We start from the raw sequence: 21,377 nt of genomic DNA on the forward strand, positions 1-21,377 counted from the left end.
CTGGAAAAGCAACCCAAAAAGCCACCTTATCTGCCTACAGCCTTTTCCTGTTCACCTCCTTTGATGCAGAAGGAATTCTTGGCAAAGGCTGGCAGCTCATTGTGGTATCCAGCACTGTCTTGCTTTTCTTGCACTTCTTGCCCACCCACCTCATTTGCTTTTCCTCAGCTCACATCCAGCATGTTCGGAGCCAGGACTGCCTTTGGCAGGTGTTTGTGCAGCGCTGCCTTGCACAACAGCAGCTCCCAGTGCCTGCTGTGAATGACTTCAGGTCTTGCTCTTTGCTCCACAGAAACCTTCCATGTGTCCTGCTCTGTCTTTGCAGGGTAGGAGACCCTGGCTGGGGACCCAGCTGTGCAGCTGCCCCCAGCACAAAGCTGCACAAAGGAAAATATCTTGGGTTAAATTAGATGTGGCAGGTATCAGCCACATGGCAAAGCAGAAGCCAGCTCACCTCTCCCGTGAGGGTTGCTAAAGTGGCACTGATGACCAGTGCAAACGATGGCTCTGACACCCTGATGACACAGTGGTTCCTGGCAACAAACTCACCAAATGGAAGAAAAACACAAATTGAAGTATTTTATTTTCTGAAGCAAAGTGTAAGATGTTGCTGTCTGCAATTTCTCATGTAAACCCATCCTTGTGGCTGTTCAGGATACTGAAGGTTACTCAAACTGTGATTCAAGCAGAGCATATATTCATTTATAAACTGTCTAGGGTGAGTTCCCATACCATATAGTCTGTGTGAGAAAATTGCTTCCCCCTCATACTGAAAAGAAGTTATTTGAGTGTGCAGGACTGCCAGTTAAGGTCTGATGGCTGGGAGGGGACTGGAGGTGTGGAAGATGCAGCTCAGCAAGAAGGGAGTTGTGACTATGCTGTACTAGAAAGCACTGGGTGGTTTCTAATTTCAAGTTAAGGACTTTACACCACAGCAGATATTTCTACCTCGTATTTTGTATTCTCTGATTGCTACAGGGTATTTTGCGTTTTGTGAATGGAGAAGAAAAATTAGTGAAAAGAAACAGGGGAGGAAAAATCTGAGAAAGGCACATCAATAAACATTTAGAAGCTCTCTTTCTCTCTCTCTCTCTCTCACTCCCCATTTCCCTGCTCCTCCCTGCCTTAGGGTTGGCTTCCTAGTTCCTCAGGCGGGAAACAGGCGAGCGAAGCATCAGCATCGCTGCTCTGGCACTTCCCTGATGCGCAGGAAGGCAGCGCGTTCCGTCCATGCCCAGGCAGTCTGTTCCCTTCCCGGGAGAAGGGTTTTATCCCGCTCCAACCTGAGGGACAGCCAAGCCAGCCCCTTGTGCCTTTGCCAGCCCTGCCCCCGCGGGCCCAGCTCCCAGCGGCACAGACTGAATTCCCGGCGGATCCGGGGGCTCCAGGGCAAACCCAGCCCCACCCTCACCCCTTCCCCTCGGCCAGAATCCATGGGGAGACACGGGGCTTTTCGTGGCAGGGCTGCAACAGGAGAGCTAAGCAGGTTATTTCACTGCAGAATATCATGGGAGAACTACGTTTTGCCTAATTCTCTTCAAAAAACCATCCTGTAGCATTCCTGCTGGTGCTGCTGAGATTTCAGGGCTGTAAATCGGGCACGGATCAGCTACCCAAGAAACCACGTAAGAGAGCTGGGGCTGGAAATCGCTGATTCCTTATTTATACAGACAGTACCTGGTGAGGTATTCTCCTTCTTGTGAAGGTCTGGGGTGGGGAATCACGACTTGTGAGAGGGCACAGACTGTCTGGGAATCCCCTCACACACCCCTAATGCCCAAAGCTGCATCTTACAGGATTTGCTACAGCTCACCTGGAGGTATGCAGGAGACACACGAGGGTTCCCTTTCTGCTCACAGTGGGGACAAAATAAAGATGCCACTAATAATGATTGTTAAACACCAGCCCCTTCCTGCACCTTGATTTACTCACCATCAGTGGCCTGTCTCCTACATGGTTCCACAAGGATTTCCACCTTCCAAGATGAAGTTTCAAATCATCACTTGGTGTTCCCTGGAGCAGAGCCCACACACAGAAGGGCATTTGCAGCCACTCAAATGTGTCCCCAGCACACACCCAGCACCAGCCTTTCATCACCTACCAGCAGGATCCCTCTCTCAGCTTCCAGGGGATGAAAATCCTCACAGCCAGTTCTTAGATTGTGCTGCATCTTTGTGCTTTTCTAGCCCTACCCTCTTCACCTTGGTGCCTGCAGTACCATGAGCCTACTCGGTACTGGCACCTTTACAGAGCTGGGAAGTGTTTTCCCCATCTGAGTATTCAACAAACTACATCTGCTTGGGTAATTAAATACTATAACAACTAAAAAAAAAAAAAAAAGGAAAAACCAGACCACAGTGTTGTCTCAGCTAATGAAGGTGCTTGCCAAGAGTGGAGATCTGATCTTGCAAGGTGCAACCTGCACAGGAATTAAAGGCACTTGGGCAGGGCAGGCAGTCCTTTAATGACCAGCTCCTTGTAAGCACTCAGCTCCTCACTGCTGGAATAGTGCGTGCTTGACAGGACTGTTGCAGCATAAGACACAGTGAAACACCACCATTTAATCAGTCAGGATATACAATTACAAGGCAGCTCAAAGATCCTTATTGAACTCAATTTTCATAACCAGGATTGCCAAAAAAAAAAAAAAAGCCCCAAGTGAAGTGCCAGCTCAGTTCACAGAGAGAATTTTCATCACATTTTGTGTCTCAGCTACCAAAATGTACAGAAATGCCAGATGTCACAGGGAGAGACAGCGTAGCAAAGCCTATAAATATTCGAAATTATTTTTCCAGAATACATTTGTGATTCATAAAATATGGAACTATAATGAATTTCAAATGGCACATAAATGTTCAAATACAAGACACTCCTCTGTGCTTTCATAATGCTTTAATATATGTCTGGGTCGTATAAAGCTGTTTAACTTGCAAAGATGTGACTAAACCCCCAGTCTTTTAACCAAAATTACCAAACAAAAAGTCACAATTGCAGTTTCAACATTTTTCAAGAGAGGATTTATCTTCCTGTTGTGCACACACAGCAGCTGTGAAAGGCTGCAGTAGACAGAACTATTCCAGCAAGGGTGAGAGAGGGGGTAACCTTTCATCTGAACAATTTTCAGACCAACAAAAGCTTTTGAATAAGGAATCTCTCTGTGGTGATGAATTTGACCTGACAAGCACCTATGTGAAGTGAAAAAACCTCAGTGTCTGTTCCACAGCAGCTGAAATGTGGGAACATTCAGTGAGATTTGAAGTATAAACCTTTTCCATCAGACACAGGTAGAAGGCAGACCTGTGCTGCTGCAGCACCACTCCTGGGGCCAGCGTGGCTCAACAGCATCTTCCAAACCTCTGCTGTGCCCACACAGTCCGTGCAATTCCAACCCCTGTGCCCAGCAAACCCAGCAGGAATTCCCTGCTCCAGCTGCAGTTGGAAAGATAAACCCCTTGTTATGACTAACTCAACCCCTCCTCTCTTTCCCAAATCACATCATGTGAGTAATTGTCTTAACCATGCCTGGAAAACCTTTCAGGAGACTCATTATTTCCTCTTCTTGGAGATGTTCTGCATATTTTTGCAACAAGTCACAGGTTCTTGAACAGGCAGATATACAAAGGTGATTTAGGACAAATCCAGAAATGCAATCAGACTTTGTAGTGCATTGGAACAAAAGCTCTTTGAAAGAACAGTATAATTTTGATCAGTGTTCTAATATTTGTTAAAGAGAATTCTGATTTACAAATAGATCTCTCAGAAATGTGGTCATTTGGTGTGAATTACATTGTGTGAATTGGTATTTTAGGTCTGCTATTAATATTATTAATATTAGGTAGCTGTAAATGAGCAGGCCATGGATGGGCAGTAGTGTGCAGTTCTTGGAAAAGTACAGACTAAAACTTCAAAAGCAGAGAAAAATCTTTCAAAACAGAATATTTCAAAAACTCCATGGTGTATTAGGCACTGAGCAGCATTAAATCTGAGGATGTGGTGGGAGAATCCACATGCAGAAGAACAAGAACCAAAAAGCACAGCACAAACACAGGTGTGAGCTGGGGCTGCTGTGGTCAGAACTGGACTCCACAAGAACAGGAGTGCTAATGAAACAAACCAAAGGATTGCTTACAAAATGGTTGTGGGTTTTTGTGGGTTTTTTCCCACATGGATATGTTTAATGGACATATAGCCTCCACTCTTCATTTTTGCCAAGACAGAACAAATGACTATTCTCTCTGGAATTTGGTTTGGTTGGAGAATATGCAATTGTTTCAGTATCTTCCCACAGCACTTTTATCACCTCTCTCTTAGACAGGATTACATTAACCTAAAGCTCTACAAAGGTAACAAATGTAGACTCTGCCTTCACTGTCACAAGCACTTATGAAAATATTGAGAAGAAAATTTCAAGAGCACTTTAATATACAGAATGAGTGGGACAGATGTGTGGGGCTTATTTTAAAGAGACAGCCTTTATTTAAAGTACTTTGCTTTGTAGATCTTATAAAGTAAACATTACCATACTTCTTTTTTTGCCCCCCACAAATATATTAAAATTGTTTAAATTTAAAAGGCAATTCCACAGACTGATGGATTTTTTAAAGAAAAAAAATCTAACAGAAATAGGCAGCTCAACTAAAACTAGATTTTAAACATTCTGTTTTGTCATTCCATCTGTAAAAAAAAAAAAGAAAAAAGGAAAAACACACTTTTCACCCAGACTTCCTTTACAGCAGTAAGGCAACTCCAGGAGATCTGGATGAGCCCCTTGGAGATTACAGATACTGTAACTGGCTGCTCTTCATGCTTTATTACCACCCAAAGGTGCAACTATCCATTAATCACAATCACATCTGTGCATTGAAATATAAAACTTAAATTACAGATTTTAAAAATATTACCAATAGACTTCCCTATCATAAAATGCTTTACATTTACAGTACTTGAACTATTTCAGTTCTGGGTTGATGAGGTTTAAGCAATTTACCACTGCAAGAGTTAGACTCTGGAGCTCACAAACAGCACGACCCAACCAGGGGCAGCGATAGTCGGTAGTGTCATAGTGCAAATCAAAATAAGGAGTGCAGAACTGCACTAATTGTTTACATTTCTAAAATATAAATGAGCAAGATGAGCTCTTATATTGTACATGCAATAAATTACAGTAAGCATATGGCAATGGGGCTAGGGCATTCTACAAGTGTAGCTGGTGTACCAGAGCTGAAGCCTGTGAAAGATAGGACTCAGTAAACAAAACATTTCAAAGCTCTGTTGTCACTTGAACTCTGCTTTCATGCTTTGTACTTCTGCTTCCCCGTCTCGCTGATCACACAGATATGCTGAAACAAAATAAAATAAAAAGCTCCTGTTAGGAAAGTGACCTAAGAGACCAAGGTTTCACATCAGTAACAAGCTTCTGAAAGCAACACAAGTGTGCTGTACACGCTTCAGGAGGAAGAATCTTCTGGCACTGTTTATGCAGAAAAACTTGGGCCTTTTTTTGGTCCAAAAATCTCCACATTGCCTTCTTTTCCCACCCAGTGTCTGCTGAGTCTGCTGAGACCCAGATGAAGAGTTAATGATAAAAATAATAAAATGTGAGCCCTTCTTAACTTCTTCTCAGGTCTCTCTTCTTTAACTCTGACATAACTAAGCAAATGCACTTATTTGTTGCAGACATCTGGTGAAACAAGAAAGTCCACACAAACTTCACATTATTTCAAAGCTGACAGTTGTGCAGCATCCACTGCATGCAGCAAAATTATTTTTTTGTTTTATCAGCGCTCCAAACACTGCCCTGCTGCTCCCAGGCTTGTTCTCATCACTGGAACATGAGGCATGATTTAAAGAGCAGGGAGAATGATGTAAGGAGATTTCCCTTCCTTCCTCCTCCCCAGTTTTCAATGGAGAAAAACATACGGGAAAAATTACTTACGTTCAAATCTCTGAAGTATTCATTGTAATCTAGGGCGTATCCCACAACAAATTTGTCTGGCACTTCAAATCCAACAACTGAAAAAGACCATAAGTCACCAGAGTGTTAGAAAAAGAACCTCCTAGAGTTCACTACATCTTTTTACAGAGACAATATAGAATTTTATAGATTTAGATTGTAAGTAATTTTATTTCTTCCACTCTAGTACCCTCAGATTAATATTTCAGCCATTTCACAATTTTAACTTACTTTGTTGATTTATCAACTAAAGGAAATTAAATAGATGTACTTATTGGTTCCCACACAGCTGCCTGGTGCTAGTCTGCAAAAAATTAATGGAAGCTCTTAAATTTCCTGACAGGATATTATTATGAGAATGTAAAATTCCTTGAAAATGTCCTCTGAGTTTGCAAATATGTGCAGAAGTGCCAATCCTTCCTGGCACTTCCTAGATGCCTGATGTGCCAGTGCAGCAGCAGTGAATTTGTGAGCACAAAACATGTGCCCCTCACAGCACTCCAGACAGGGCTGCAGGAAGGGTCATTTGCAGGTTTCAGGTATGGGTTGGCTGCTTTGGGTTTGCTTTTGGCTTTGGTTTGTTGCTGGTTTTTGTGTTTGGTTGTGATTATTATCTCCCAAAAAGTCTGCCTAAAAAGAGGATATCAGCCATTCCAGATAGTCTGAACAGCTCTAGCAGGACACTTTGTCAGGCAGGACTAGTCCACCCTGTCTACACACACTATAAAATTACCCCAAAAAAATTAAATTATCAAAAATATAAAATTTCCAAAGGGCTTTTCCCCATCATGCTAAAATGAAAGACTCCTGAGCAGGAAAGCAGTGTCTTTTTTCTCTCCCTGGCTACAATGAGGAAAGCAGGGAGATAAACTGTGCAATTCAAATAAAAGGCTGTGGGTACTTTTAGAAAAACTAAGGTGATGATTAACACTTACTGGGCCTCACAAAACAGGGATAAAACGGAGGCCCAGCCACTTCTGCCCTGTTGTCTCCTTCAGAACTCACATGTCCTGCTCTGACAGGTTGTCTCTGCGGACAGATGGCAAAACAAGTCATCTGCTGCAAGATGCTCCAAAGGCACCATTAGCCCAGCTAAGCCTCTAATGAGATCCCAGGAATGAGGGGCATCCTTGAATGAGGGGAACACCTCAATGAAGCCTTGAGGCATGGAAAAGCTTCACTTACAGAGCATTGTACAACCTTGCAAAGGAGGAGGAAGAGGATGTGATTCTGCTGCTCAATTCTCTTCACTTCCATAATGAATGGAAGAGGAACTTAGCCTCTGTAACATGGTTAAAAACACACAGCCCTGCACAAGGCAGGAGGAGCCGTCACTCCCACCACTGTCTGCTGTGGATGCTGTTCCTTCACTCACAGTCTTGGGACAGACAGGAGAGGACAAGAAGGGAGTAATTCAGATGCCCAGACATAACCAGTGCCAATTTAGATATTTTAACACTGTAAACTTTTATCAAACCTGCTACCCCATGTAGTCCCCCACATTCTTGGGGACAGCTAAATGGCAGGAGGTAGCTAGGCTAAGGCACACAAATCACTCCCAAAAGTGTCAAAAGGTAAATCCAGCAGATTCCACTGACTGAAGCATTTGACTACATGCAAGTTGAGAGAATTTGCACATGACAAAGGTGTAACCTAGACCAAAATATCAAAGTTTGGTTTTCAATATAATAAAATGTTGCAAATGTTACAAATCCTGATTAACTGTCTCAAAGTACATTCCAAACATTTAATTATCTAAATAAGAGCAAACTTTATCAAGAATAATTACTGAAAACCTATTAGGAACATCCTTGGACTTTGAGCAAAAGAAACACGATACACAGACATACTTTTAATAATGAAAAGTGGTTGTCAAAAGTCACTTACAGTCCGGCCGGTATCCCACACTTCGAGGAGTTCTTTTCACCAGCAAACTGTCAAATAAAATTCATGTACAGCTGAAACATGGAAAAGCACCATGTACAAATATATGACACTGTTTTGATGACAGAGAAGCTGAGTTAAGCCTAAGTGTGCATAACTGACAGCCTAATTACACATATTTCAAACCATTACTTTACTTGCAGGTACAAAAGATCATAATGACAAAATCAAAACTTCCTAGAATCATGAATGGTTCACAGCCTAAAGGCTGACTAACAGGTCTGCAAGGAAAAGACTGGGAGACACTGACCTGGATGGATTTTCACTGTGAAAAGTCACTTAGTGGGATTTTATGTATGTTGGAAACTTCAGGTGCAATTTACCTTGTACGTAAAGAGGCAACAATCTGGGGTGTGGCCCAAGAAAAAAAGCCCAACAAAAGCCCGAGTTTTATGAAGGAAAAGTTTAGCTGCTTCAATGTGACCTCAATTGCACAACCTGTCCTTAACTGCTTTTCACTTGAAGTACTAATTACCCCCATAAAGAAAATGTAATTGATTCTGATGATCAGAATTAATGGTCAGAAGGATAAAAAGCATGGAGATACAGAGCTGGGGGTACTGTGGTAGAGAGAAATGCCCTCCCAAGTTGGTTTGATTTGCTCATTATTCAGCAGAGTACTTCTACCTCTTATAAGACAATCCCACAGGCCTGACATTTGTCTGTCTGAGGAAAAGGTGGTTGATGGCTGAATGCAAACAGGACCAGCATAACTCTGCACACTAAGCACAGACCCCCTTCCCTCCTGGATCACCCCTGAAGACGTGGCTTCATTTGCCACAGTCACAGTTTTGATTTTAATTTCTGAAACTTCTAATTGGGAGACCTAATTTTTGAGAACTGGTGTAGAATGTGATCAAAGAAACCCCAAAACAGTGCTGGCATTAGTTCGTATCTCCCTACTACAACTACTTAATTGTCTGAAGGAAAATAAATAGAAACCTAGAAAAAAAACCCAAACCAAACCAAACAAAAAAACTCAAAAACCCCAACCCAATCAACAACTGCAACAACAAAACAACAACAACCAAAAAATTAACAAAGAAGAAAAGATATATAAGAGAGAGAAGTCAAGCAACTAAGAACATAAGACTACCTAGAATGATCATGTTTCCCTAGTCAGGTCTTTCCCTGGGCACACCCAAATTACTGCAACAGGTTTAAAATACAGGAAATTGGTCTTTGCATATATATATATGTATAAAAATATATATAATTATTTAATTATATTTATTATATTAATATATATTTTATTTTATTATACTTATTATAGTTAAGATTTACACTGTAGTGTTACAACACTTTTCAGTGATACATATTTAAAAACTGGCCAGGAAGAAATCCACAACGGCCTCACCTTCAGCAGGTCACCTCCAGATTATCAGCAAGAAGAGCTGTTCTGGTAAGTCTAACAACTGCTTTGACATTGTTATGGCAACACAAGTGATTAGATATTACACCCAGCTCTGCTTTATCTCTAATCCCCAGCAATCATTATGCTTTTATTAAAAAATACACAACCACAGCATGGCAGTGCAACAGATGCATTTAAAAAGAAGTAGGAGGAATGTTGATATTGGTTAATAATATAATAACATTGTCAATATTTCTTGTTGGTTGCAAGTTATTTAATTATGAAATGTTTTGAAATGAATTGATTAAAGGTGTAACTAAGCAGAAAAGCCTGGAAGAGCATATGGCTGGGTGACTCTCACAGAACGACCTCTAAAACTCAGCTGCACTATGCACACTACACACTCACTCATGTTAGTGTGCAAACTAATTGAAGTCCACAATTAAAGAAAGAAAAATAGAAAATCTCCATTGCACAGGTATGTTAGTATAGTGAAGTTGCAGACAGTGCCAGCAGAAACAAATATCTTTGGAGAGACACTACATACAGGTAAGTGACAACCACTCATTCTTCGTATTCTCCTTTCTAGTTAAAGTCTACATTTATGCACTAAATTTGTGCTGAAAATACCTCTATTAACTTGAGACGTTATTTCTTTTAAGACCAAAAGATTTCAATTCTTCTAGATACTTCTAAACTTGGACTTCAGTGGCAAAAGCCCACAAACCTTACCATAATGTGACAGGCAAGAGGTGTTCCAGGCATGCACAAGTTATGCCCTCCTGAAGTACAGGAATTCTTCCAGCAATGAGACTGGAAAGAACAATTTCCAATATCCTTACCATATATATGTGCTTACAGTATGCAAAAGTGCTTTAGGAGTTTAAACAAGTAGTGACTTCAACAGATCACATCACATATGACTCCTGCAGAAATATTCCCTCCTGTTTCTCTTCCATGGAAAAGTGTTCTATGTTTGTTTTTACTTGTTGATTTGGGTTTTTTTTTTAACCTTCTTAAGGTGAAAACCATCACAAATAATAATCAAAAATTTACCTGGCTACTTTCACCATCTTTGGATTGTACTGTTTAAGCAGAGACAGCAATGTTTTCATTGTTTTACCAGTATCAATTATATCCTGAAAATAAAAACACTCATGTAAGACAGAATATTAACCATGTCAGAGCAGCACTTTCAAGTTCAACCACTGAAATTACTCATTCACAGCAGCAAGAAAATATGACAAACTACAGCCTGTAAAAATGCTCACAACCAAATCCAGGTGGCACAAAACGCAGAGCTGGGCTTACACAACCACACTGGGTAAAGTGATCACACACATTAACAAGAGTGCTTAATTGTTGTGGATAACCATGGCTTTGGAAGCAGTTGCTGAACAAGCAGTTACTGCAATGACCTGCTTGGCTCCTTCTGGATATTGTGCTCCTTGCAGCAATGAGATAATGTTTAATTTGAGTATGATAAGAGTAATGTTAGTCCTGCTGTTGAGCTCAGTTACAGAGTATTCAACAGGAAGAAAAACAAGAAGGGAAAACAGGCAGAACAACTCATTACTGCAGTTAAAGGGAAAGGAGTACAATTTACTTCACAGGGCCAAGAAATATCTGAAGAAATTGCACAGGGAAGTCTGAATGCAGTTCTGAAGTCTAAAACACACTAAAATAAATTTTGACACAGCATTTTAATTCCATTCACTGCACATATAAACAGAAAATAAAAAGAGAACATATGGCTTGAAACTGAAGCATCAAAAATGGCCTCATTTGGACTAAACAATCACACCATCTTTAAGAGGGACAGTCCTTGCCCTGGCCTAAAATCAAATCTTTTTGAAGTGAAGGAAGCAGACAGCAAAGCAGCAGCAATATCCTGGTTTGAGCTGATTTTCCCATGACTCCTAATTAAAATAAAAATCAAACAACAAACTCAACAGAGCACCTGTCAGCATTACCATTAACACTCAATGCTTTTAAGCATTAAACTCCAGAGGAAGTTGAAGATGTACAGGTATATAGATAAAAATCAAAGTTGGTAAATAAACAGCTACTTCCATGCTCTAAGAGAAAACCAGAACCTATTACTGATTTTCTGTTGTGTGATGAGCTGTTTATTGGAGATGAATTTCCATTTTGTACAGAATTTTTATGGACTTTAAAGGGATTCAGTAAAGCCTAGAGCTTGAGACATCAAATTTACAGTAGATGTGCATTTTACCATTTGACAGTTAAAATGGTGACCAGTAAATTTCATATCTGACTCTCTAAGACAAGTCAATGGACAGATGATTCACTAAACAATTCAGAAACTAACCTAATCTGGGAATTACATTCATCTGAAATGGAGCAGATACATAATTAAACACATCTGTCCATCTGAAGCAAAATATACTTCAAAGGACACCACTGATCACACAATGACTGCTGTGCACATACTATTTCGGTAAGTTTTGGAACTGCATGTGCTTCCTGTGGAATAATATAACTTTCTCAAATTAGAAAAATAATACATAGAAACACATTTTATGGGAGGAAACATCCTTTCCTCTGGCTGATGCATCAGTTACCATAGTTGTTTCTTTGCTTACAAACATGCCATTTCCATATTTGGAGCCTTAACACATCATTAGATTGCACATCCGCTTTTCCTGTCTACTGCTGCCTCCCTACCCTGAAATTGTCAATTGTACTCAAGGAAAGTGACATTGGCTGCACATTAGCAATGGTGTTCATCAAGACAGAGGTATGAAAGCAAGAACTAAGCAACAGCACCCACCAGGCAAACTGAGCTGTACTGAACCTGATATCACCCAGAGAACCATGACAAGACAGAGGAATGGGAATTCAGCAATTGCAAAATGCCAATTAAGAATTAGCATTCTCTGTGTCACTATTCTCTAAACAAACTACACACTGGGACACTGAGCTTAGATCTGTTTTTCATGTATTTTAGGATACTCCCACCAGGAATCTCTTTCTACCTCTGCAGTTTAGTTTCCTAACATGCTGGGATGAACCCAGAACAATAACATGCTTAGTATCACTTTTTTTCAGGCTACTTTAGGAAAAAAAAAAAAAAAAAAAAAAGGAAAAAATGAGACATTTTAGAATTGACAAAATCTCAGAAAACTGAAAGAAAATACAAACCATTTTAGATGGATGCTTTCCTGGTTAAATACAGCAATTGAATGCAATTTGAGAATTCAAAACACAGCTTAGTTCAAATTCAGAGACCACTTGCAAAATTCAGGCCTGAAATCAGAAGCTGGAAACCTTGAAACCAAAACTGTAGGTTTTCTGGCTTAGGAACAACTTCTATTAGAACTCTTTTACCTGTCACACATTAGAATTTCCAAGTGAACCATAATACTTACTTCTACGATCAAAACATTCTGGTAGGAAGAAAAAGAAAAATAAATCCATTAGTATCTAGACAACATACAATTTCTTATTAATCTTCAAACTCATTTCCAGTGCACCTAAATATTTGCACCACCATTTATGTATGTTTACGTGTGTAACAGCAACTGCTTTGTAGTTTAACATTTCTGATGCTCTAACAACAATTAGCTGAGATCCTTCTCAACAGCTCATGTTAAGTACAGTCTTTGAATTAATCTGACTTTGAAAATTTTAGACATAAGCAAAAGAGATCAAAACAGAGTCTATACAATTTCTGTTCTTCTAGAGAAGAGTGTCCTACTGCAGAGACATGTACAATTCTGTCATACGTACATCCTTTACATTTGCACATGTCTTAAAAATCCCCTATGTGTGAGGAGAAGGGGAAAGTGATGTGTTCTGACAGAGCAGGAGCAGTGGTGCTTTAACCCCTGACATGTGGCTCAATGATCTCCACAGAATCACTGGAGAAAAGCAGATTCCCAATTTACATTTTCCTATTTCCTCCTCTTGTCACTGCCTATCATGAGGACCCGTGTTCCTGATATGGGCTGCACCTTACACATCTCAGCAGGATGAATTCCCACCACTCCTTCAGTGGAACAAACACAGACACACACAGAGCTGTACCCACCTTTCCAGTCAGGGTTGAGAGGTCATCTCCCCCAATGACTTTGATATCTCCAGTTGACTGATCATTCTAAGAAAGAGGAGGGTGAACATTTGCATGACAAGAATTAAACTGATTTTCTTCTTGCAGTAAATGTCAAGACTGTGAAGTACACAACTAGTAAATGTTAAAGCTTTCAGAAGCACAGCAACAACAGCATCTCTATGAAAAAAGAAATTACAAATGATCAACTTCAAAGATGGTATTTCAGATTAAAGACTGTTTGACAAGAGATTTGCATCAACACATAATCTGTGACCATTATATACACATTTGTACCTAAAAAGCAAGGATTTACTATGCATTCTGTACAGATACAGAAACAGGACAAAAAGCACTTCTGGTTTCCAAGCTACAGGATGCTGCATAGCTGGTAATTTACATTTTAAACTTTACTGCTTTAGAAAGTCTTACTCTGAATAAGAATAGGCAATCATAACAAGAATAGCCAGCAAACAAGGCACTGATTGCTATTTAGAACAATAAGCTACAAAAATAACCAGAAAAGCTTATGCTTAGTTTACAGCCAATATTGGTAACAAATCAAATTAGTTCTTATACAACTGAACAGCAGCACAGGTACACCATCACTACACTGCATATTGCTTCAGTAAATCTAAACTGTGATAAAAACACTCAACTGACTTAAACCTTGACAGTGTCTCACAGTTCATATTAGATGTCATATGCAGGTGCTAAGTTCCTGAGCAATGAAAGGGTGAAAAAACAGTTAAAGATTTCTGACATTGGCTATAACCAGATTTCCACTGGCAAGAACTTTGTTTAATCATTAAGCAATGTTTTAATTATCTTCAGGAGCCCTATTTCAGAGTTCAGTACTGGTAAGACTTTAATGCTTCATGGTTTAACACATAAGAGTTTTACTGTTTAGATCTGTTTTCACTGCCTCCCTGTTGTCCCTGATGGAAAACAATAATGTTTTACAAGACTGTGACTCCTGACTCAAGTGACTCCAAGATCACCTGTTAAAGCGGCATTTTAAGTTCCTTACAGTATTCTGCTGTAAGGTTTGGTTAACAGAGACCTTTCAGAATAATGCTGTGACCAGCCTAACCAGAGTTTACCATATACTCCACCAAAAATCCAGATTTTCACCTGTGACAGTGCAACACATCCACTGTCTTTTGGCTGCCATTCATGACTATACAAGCAACATTTGCTAATTTCCATGCTTAAATGCAGGAGACTGGTGAAAAGCCATTCTTCTTGTAACATTAACTGCTTGTCAAGAATAGTGAGAGCTGGATCTGATCACAAACACCATCTTTCCATTTCTTAACAGCTTGCCAGATCCTTAAAATTCATCCATAAGGACTTGGAAAACTGGAGTTACAAGTAAAGTTTAATCATGGCTTGATCACGTCAGTTTTCTTAGACAATTATTTTGGGTGCAGTACAGTATGAATTTTGCATTACAATACAAAAAAACCCTATATGCTTGTAAATATTAAATGATCAGTTTGAAACAAGAATAGAACATCAATTACAGAACTATTACAAAAGTTCATCTACTTCATTTATGTGACCAGGATATTTTTAACATCTCTTATCCAGTCTGTAAAGGCAGGCAGCATGATCCAGTAATCACATCCAGAGACAGCAACAAGAGAGCTGAAAGCTCCACTTCCAACTGTCCATTACAGTTTGTGATGACTTTCACACCACTGAACACAGATCCCTTCCTGTAGCAAAGCACAGATCAAAACTACAGAGCAGATTTAGCACTCTGACACTATTACTGATGGAAGACCCAGTCAAGCTGTTACATACATGTCCACAATAGGATAATCTTATCCACTCTATGAAATTATGCAATCTAAAGGACCTAAATTTGGATATTAATAATCACCTAAGAGAGGCTGCAGAGAAGAAATGCTCATGAATAGTGTAGTGGAGGCATCACATAGCAGCTCCTCACTCATCCAGAACAAGAAAACATTCTTTTATAGAACTAGCTGAAAAAATCAAAAACCCTCAAGCCAACACCTCAAGGAAAATGTCTGGCTTCAACAGCTTTCTGTCTACAATTCTCTGCTTTTCTCCTCATCCACTTGTTTCTATAGTAAAAACAGGATTGTAATCTCCATAAAACTTACTTTGCTGCTCACTCCCCTATTAATATCAAGGCACTGTAGTTCTGAGGGGGAATAAACAAAATCAGCTGTAGGAAAGAAATGAACCAAAACACACCTAGGACACCAGTTAAAAGTCAGCCTTACTTTTTAGCAGAGACTTTTTTCAGGTGTTTCAAACTATTTCTCCAGTATTTTTTTCTGAGTTAGAAAGTAGAGAGCATGAAGGGTATAGTCTTTGTACTGATTCTTTAAACAAGAATAGGCAATTTTTGGTAAGTTATTGGAAGTGTTCCTAAGTGGAGAAAGCAGAAGATACACAATTTCTACTCCAAGAAAAAACAGGTGGAAGTCTTAATTTCCTATTCTTTAACCTACTATTCTGTAATAGAGACATTCAGTTTTCTGCAGAATATATGGGGTGAAGTGGACTTCAGGCAGGAGCCTCCCCTTTTGGGAGACACAGCAGAAAAGAGGCTCAGACTGCTCTCACTCACTGATTTTAACACAGTGCACAAGCACAAAGTGCCTTGTGAGATACAACCAAAGGCTGGCAGGAGCCCTTCTGCCCAGCCCTGCACTCTCATTAAAGCACATAACTGAATTAGTGCCTCGTGCCCTGCAAACCTGAGTGTGGTCTCCAGGTAACCCCTGGACAGGCAGCTATGTGTGCCTCGGGCAGCAGGGCTGCTTGTCCTGCAGAAGGACTGTACCAAAGCCTCATGCAGCTCTTGGCTTTGTCATGACACTTTAATGGAGAGCTCGATAGGAATCATGGATTTATCAAGTTCTGCACAGTCCAGACTAAGTCTATAAATGATTCCATTTCAGGTTTCACAGTTCAATGATGAAAACAGAGAATGATGAAAAGATGAGAATGATTTTTTTCAATTCAGGTATCAGTATTTTTCTGCTGGAATAGGGAGTGGTCTACAGCTGTGACAAGTAACCCCGACTTCAATGCAAAGTTGCTGATACAGAACAAACAGCATAACATTGTTAAACAATGTATTCAAAAACTCTAAACTGAAACAAAAAAAAAGTCATTATTTCCATCTTATAGATGGTCTTAGGGAAGCAAATAATAAATTTCTGAAATCCCAAAACCACAAGACTTGGCTGTCAGTAAGCTAGATATCATACTGTGCTGACAAACATCTGCTTCTTCCCCTGGCCTGCACAACAAAACCCTATGCTTCCTTCTGCAAAACCTAAAAGTTACCTCATGTTACACAATGTTCTGCTTCCCTACAAAGTTGAATACTTGCGTTCAGAATCAAAAGAAATTCTTTCCCTAAAAATCAAAACCCAAGGTAACCTATGCCTTGTCTTGAAAATGTAATGCCATATTCAGTGGCCATCAATCACAAATCTAGGTTTATGTATATAGTATTTCCTCATGATCAAATGCAACTAATTTTGTTAATTGTTTGGTTCATGAAAATAAAAATATGATAGGGAACCATTTCTGCAGCTTTCAAGTCATCCTGTCCAGGAATGATGTCTGGAGCCATATAAAAACTCTCAGAATTAAAATTTGTAATAACAGTTGCAGGAGAAGTCTAGAGCCACAGCCTCAGAAATGGGGTAGAGGGCAGAGAGGAAATTGCTGAACAAGTAAAGGGCATGTAAAAGGGTCTCTCTCCTCAGCTAATGATTTTACTAGGGTGAGGAGATATCAAGGTCTAAAAGAAAACACATTATATAATAAGGTAGAGAAAGTGTAAATTGGCTTGTGACTCTTAATTCCCTTAATTATTTGTTTAATATTAGCATATTAGGGCAGTAACAATATTAAACCACCTCTGTTAATAATTTGTAGTCAACTTAGCTAAAAATTGCACAGTACTGCATAGATACTTACACAGTAACTCTTCAACCTAATGAAGTCGACTGTCATGGGGATTGATTTGTCACTGTTTCTGTTCAGGGCTTTGATGTAGTCTAATAAATCAGCAAAAAATTTATAACCACCCTTGAGTACACAGAGTGCCACAATGTGGTGTCCTCCCATGCCCTTCATAATTTCTCGTGCCAGTCTCTCCGTCCTAAACAAAACCAAGGAAGAGTGAGCTGTCATAACATTTCACTTGTCCATCACAGCAGCAGTGTTTCATACTCCTAGCAGCAGCAAACACACACAGCAAACCTGGAAACACGTTTTGCTTGGATATATTTGCCCATCTCTTGGGTCACTTTTACACATTACTGGTCAACAAAGTTTTGCTTTTCAAGGTTAATCCAACAATAGCACTGCAAATGCGCCTGTTTTCCTACCACAGGCAGCCAAAGCAAACCTTAACACCCTGAAACTGCTTCATTGGCAGATAAGAGACATGAAGGTGTTTTCTCCTTCCAAACATAGGTTCAGCTTCCATGCAAAGAGCAATGTAAGCTAACACAACCCCAAAGGCAGTGGCCCTCAGCAGCTGACGAGCAAGAAAACTCTCCAATTGTAAACTGAAGAGTTGATGTTAATTTGCCAAACCAGAATGCCAGAAATTTGTCCTGAAAGCAGAATACAATACCAGCAAGGCAGAGCGAGAGAATGCTGCACAATTTTTCTGCAATAATTGTTTCTAAATTTATTTTAGAAAGCATGGTCTGCATTTAATGTGTGCCAGCTGACAGCAGGTTTCTCAGAGAAAGGCATCTATTATAAACGTTCCATCAATTCCTTAATGATGTGTACTTTGTCCAATTTCTTCCTCTATATGGACTTCCAATGTAAAGTTTTAATATTTAAAAAGAATTTTTTTATAGGAATGTTCATTGCATCTAGTCAAACAGAACCATGCAAAATCTAAACACATTCCTAGTCACAAGATCTCCTGAAAGACCCATCTAGCACCACTCATATAAGGCTTAAGTTCACTGAATTTGTTGTTCATTCTCACAAAGAAAATTAGCAACTTTCAACCACAAAGTAAAACAAAAATGTCTTGTAGGCTTGTGAACACATTTCTGATCACACAAGATAAAACTTGCATAGCACATCACAGATTTCAGCAACCACAGAAGTGACAGATTGATATTTGCAGAGGATAATGTCTTTCTTGGAAGGCAGGAGAAAGTTGGAGGTTATTGATCACATCAACATGAGAGAGTCTAAAATGATGGGATTAATAGTTTACTTTTACTAATATCTTACGGAAATTCAAGAGCCTCTATTTTCAGACTGAATTGACACAACAAAACGTCTTCTAGTGAGATTTTAAGAAGGTAAAACATCAAAGAAGCACTGGAAAGAAAGTCCTAAGATGTTACATACTACAGAATTTCGCTTGAGAACTATGACCAATTTTCAAAGAACAGCATGACTGCGAATGTACAAACTCTCAGAGAAGCCAAATAAAAGAGATTAATTGTTCATTCGAGTCTCTAATTAAATGTAATCTATTTAGACAGTCTCCAAGCAGCAAAATTATCACTGGAAGATGTTTATTCCAGTTTCATGCAATCAGTATACTGTCTGAAGTCAAACAAACCTGTCCATGATGAGCCCATGAGGAATATAGACTTTTTCCAAATCATCTGCATAATGTTTAGGTATGCAGAACAAATCCAGGTCGTAACCTTGTTCATCATCGCCAATCTGAAAAGGAAACAAGGTGACATTTCTACAAAGCCTTACAGAAAGTCTGTGCTGAGAAACTTCAAGTCCTTTGCTTTACTCAGTAAAAACTATCAAACCCATGAGTAAAACCTATCAAACACACAATGCTCATCAGAATCACCTTACTTTCCCCCTCTCTAAAAACATCAGTCACACTGAACACAGAGTAAAGTGTAATCTAAGAGTTCACAAGAGTTACTTGAAATATTGTGAGCTGTTATGCAATGCAATGTGTGAAAGTCCTACAACATCCTCCTCCAGTGGAGAGCAGGAAACTGAAGTTACTACCCCTCAGTGAAACTCTATGTTCCATTATAAAAATAATCAAGCGTTTTAACCCCTTTAATTTTCCTAGTGTAATGCAAAACCTGCATCTGCAATTAAGCAAGCAGAGGTTCTGACATGGACACCTTCCAAATCTCCACAACACTCAATCACAACAAAACACACGAGCCAGTCTGCAGGACAAGGCAAGAGAGTTACGTGAGCAGTACAATTTATGCTGCTGTGAAGCATCTCTGCTCTGATCACCATTTCCAAAATGGAGAGGTTCAAGATTATTCAGAATCTGAATTTAAAGCTTTCAGCAACCTGTTCCAGATGGGCAAACTCCCTGTATGAAACAGCCTGCAACACTGGCAAGTGCATATTAATTAGGACAATGGATTAGCAAACATACATAATGATACCAAACACTGCTGAGGTTCAGGGCACACTGTTACATCAAACAGAGCCTTCCTTGAACCCTAACCCTGCTGCAGCTTAAAAATGACGTGTTTTAATTACTTCCTTCTCTGGTTATGTAGCTGAACATTACCATGTGAAAAAGAATTTTAGAGGGAAAACAGAAGGTTAGGGCTGACAGTTCACCAGGGCAGGCATTTTAAATATGCATTTTGGCTACTAGTACCCTTGCAGGACCCAAATCTTCTTTCAGTGCCTGTGGAAATACTTACCTGGCCAGTGGTTCGACAACTGTTTACATGGGGTTTTGTTAATTAATCTGTAATGAGTATTTAATCTGGGGAATTTATTATTTCACCCTCCCCTCCAAAACCGGCACCGTGCGAGCTGCACACACACAGCTCGAGCTCATGGTCCCTGAAGTCCACAGGGACTTATTTTAAGAAACAAGGCAGGTCCCACCCAAAACTCATGGGGTTTTTCTTTGGTCAGACCCATCGTTATATCCAGCGTGTCTACTAAACCTTCCGTTTCTGCATCTGGCAGGGAATGGGCCCTTCCTACAGGTTTTATTAGGTTTTTTACGGACTGCAGGGATTTACTGTCGCAACCTCGCGGCCGTCACGGCTCTCGGCCATCAGACACCGCACGCACTTCATCAGCACTGGCACTTGCTTTAAAACGATAAATAAAAATGAGCGTTAAGAGCCTAAGGAGATGCAGCAATTACACAAAAATACCAAGGATGCTGCTCCGGCAGAACCAGACCCAGCTCACACACGTGGGGTTCTCCCGACCGGAGCCTCCCGCACGCCGCGAACAGCAACAGGAATAGGAAGTTGTGCGGCGCTGGGGGAAGTTCTTCCACCTTCGCTCCGGAGGCGCCAACGCCGGCTCTGCCCGCCGCCCTCGGGCTCGGGATCCCCGCGGATCCCACCCCGAGGCACCGGCGGCCGCTCCGGGAAGGGACGCGCCCGGCCAGGGGCAGGGAGGGCCGGGACGGACACCCCGGGCCCGGCGCCGGGAGGCCGGAGCTGCCCTCAAGGTGACTCCGCGGGGCGGCGGCTCCCGGCGCCGAGGGACGCGGCACGACATGACACAACACACGATGCGATACGCCACGCCACGCCATGCCACCCCTCGCGTTCCCTCACAGATCACCGTTTTCCGGGTGGCGGGCGGGGCACAGCGGCCCCGGCGCCCAGCATCCCCCGTCCCGCGGGCGGCAGCCCCCGCACTCACCACGATGCAGGGGCTGGGGGTCGCCATGGAGCGCGGCCCGGCCGGCGGCGGCTGCGGGCGACTCGGAGCGGCGGGAGCGGGCGCTGGGAGCGACCAGGAGCGGCGGCGGCGGCAGCGGGCGGCGGGAGCAGGAGGCGCCGCGCCCGCTGCGGCCCCGGCGCCGCCTCCGCGCCCTCCGCGCTCCCCGCCCTCAACATGGCCGCTCTCGGCACGCCGTGCAGCGGCTCGGGGAACAGTCGGAGGAACGGGGCAGAGGGGACACCTCACCGGAGCTGTTCCCTCCGTGCGGCTGTCCCCACCCCAGCAGGGTGCAGGTGTCCCCACGTCTCAACTCCTTGTCTTGAGAGTTGAGCCTCTCCTCGCACAGCCTGCTGTGCGTGCCCCGTCCCCTCAGGATGACA

At 41.3% G+C, this 21,377-nt stretch overlaps 1 protein-coding gene across 1 annotated transcript; it reads right to left on the reverse strand.

The window, feature by feature from the left end:
- Positions 1 to 4,453: 4,453 nt before the first annotated feature.
- HPRT1 (hypoxanthine phosphoribosyltransferase 1) lies at positions 4,454 to 21,127 on the reverse strand. The gene is made up of 9 exons (XM_050974617.1): positions 20,977 to 21,127; positions 18,923 to 19,029; positions 17,299 to 17,482; positions 13,306 to 13,371; positions 12,644 to 12,661; positions 10,308 to 10,390; positions 7,841 to 7,887; positions 5,936 to 6,012; positions 4,454 to 5,339 (listed from the first exon to the last, which is right to left on the reverse strand). The coding sequence occupies exons 1-9, from the start codon at positions 21,001 to 21,003 to the stop codon at positions 5,292 to 5,294; spliced, it is 657 nt and encodes a 218-aa protein (XP_050830574.1). The 5' UTR covers positions 21,004 to 21,127; the 3' UTR covers positions 4,454 to 5,291.
- Between the last annotated feature and the right edge of the window lie 250 nt (positions 21,128 to 21,377).

This window comes from Serinus canaria, chromosome 4A (genome assembly GCF_022539315.1).
Source record: "Serinus canaria isolate serCan28SL12 chromosome 4A, serCan2020, whole genome shotgun sequence".
NCBI lineage: Eukaryota > Metazoa > Chordata > Aves > Passeriformes > Fringillidae > Serinus > Serinus canaria.

What these genes read in the sequence shown, in the direction of transcription:
- HPRT1 (XM_050974617.1), bottom strand. Translation starts at nt 21,003, where the DNA reads ATGGCGACCCCCAGCCCCTGCATCGTG. An exon ending in AAGATGGTGAAAGTAGCCAG is followed by an intron (nt 7,888 to 10,307) that starts GTAAATTTTTGA and finishes TTTATTTGACAG; the next exon opens with TTTGCTGGTGAAAAGAACTC. An exon ending in AATACTTCAGAGATTTGAAC is followed by an intron (nt 5,340 to 5,935) that starts GTAAGTAATTTT and finishes ATTTTGTTTCAG; the next exon opens with CATATCTGTGTGATCAGCGA.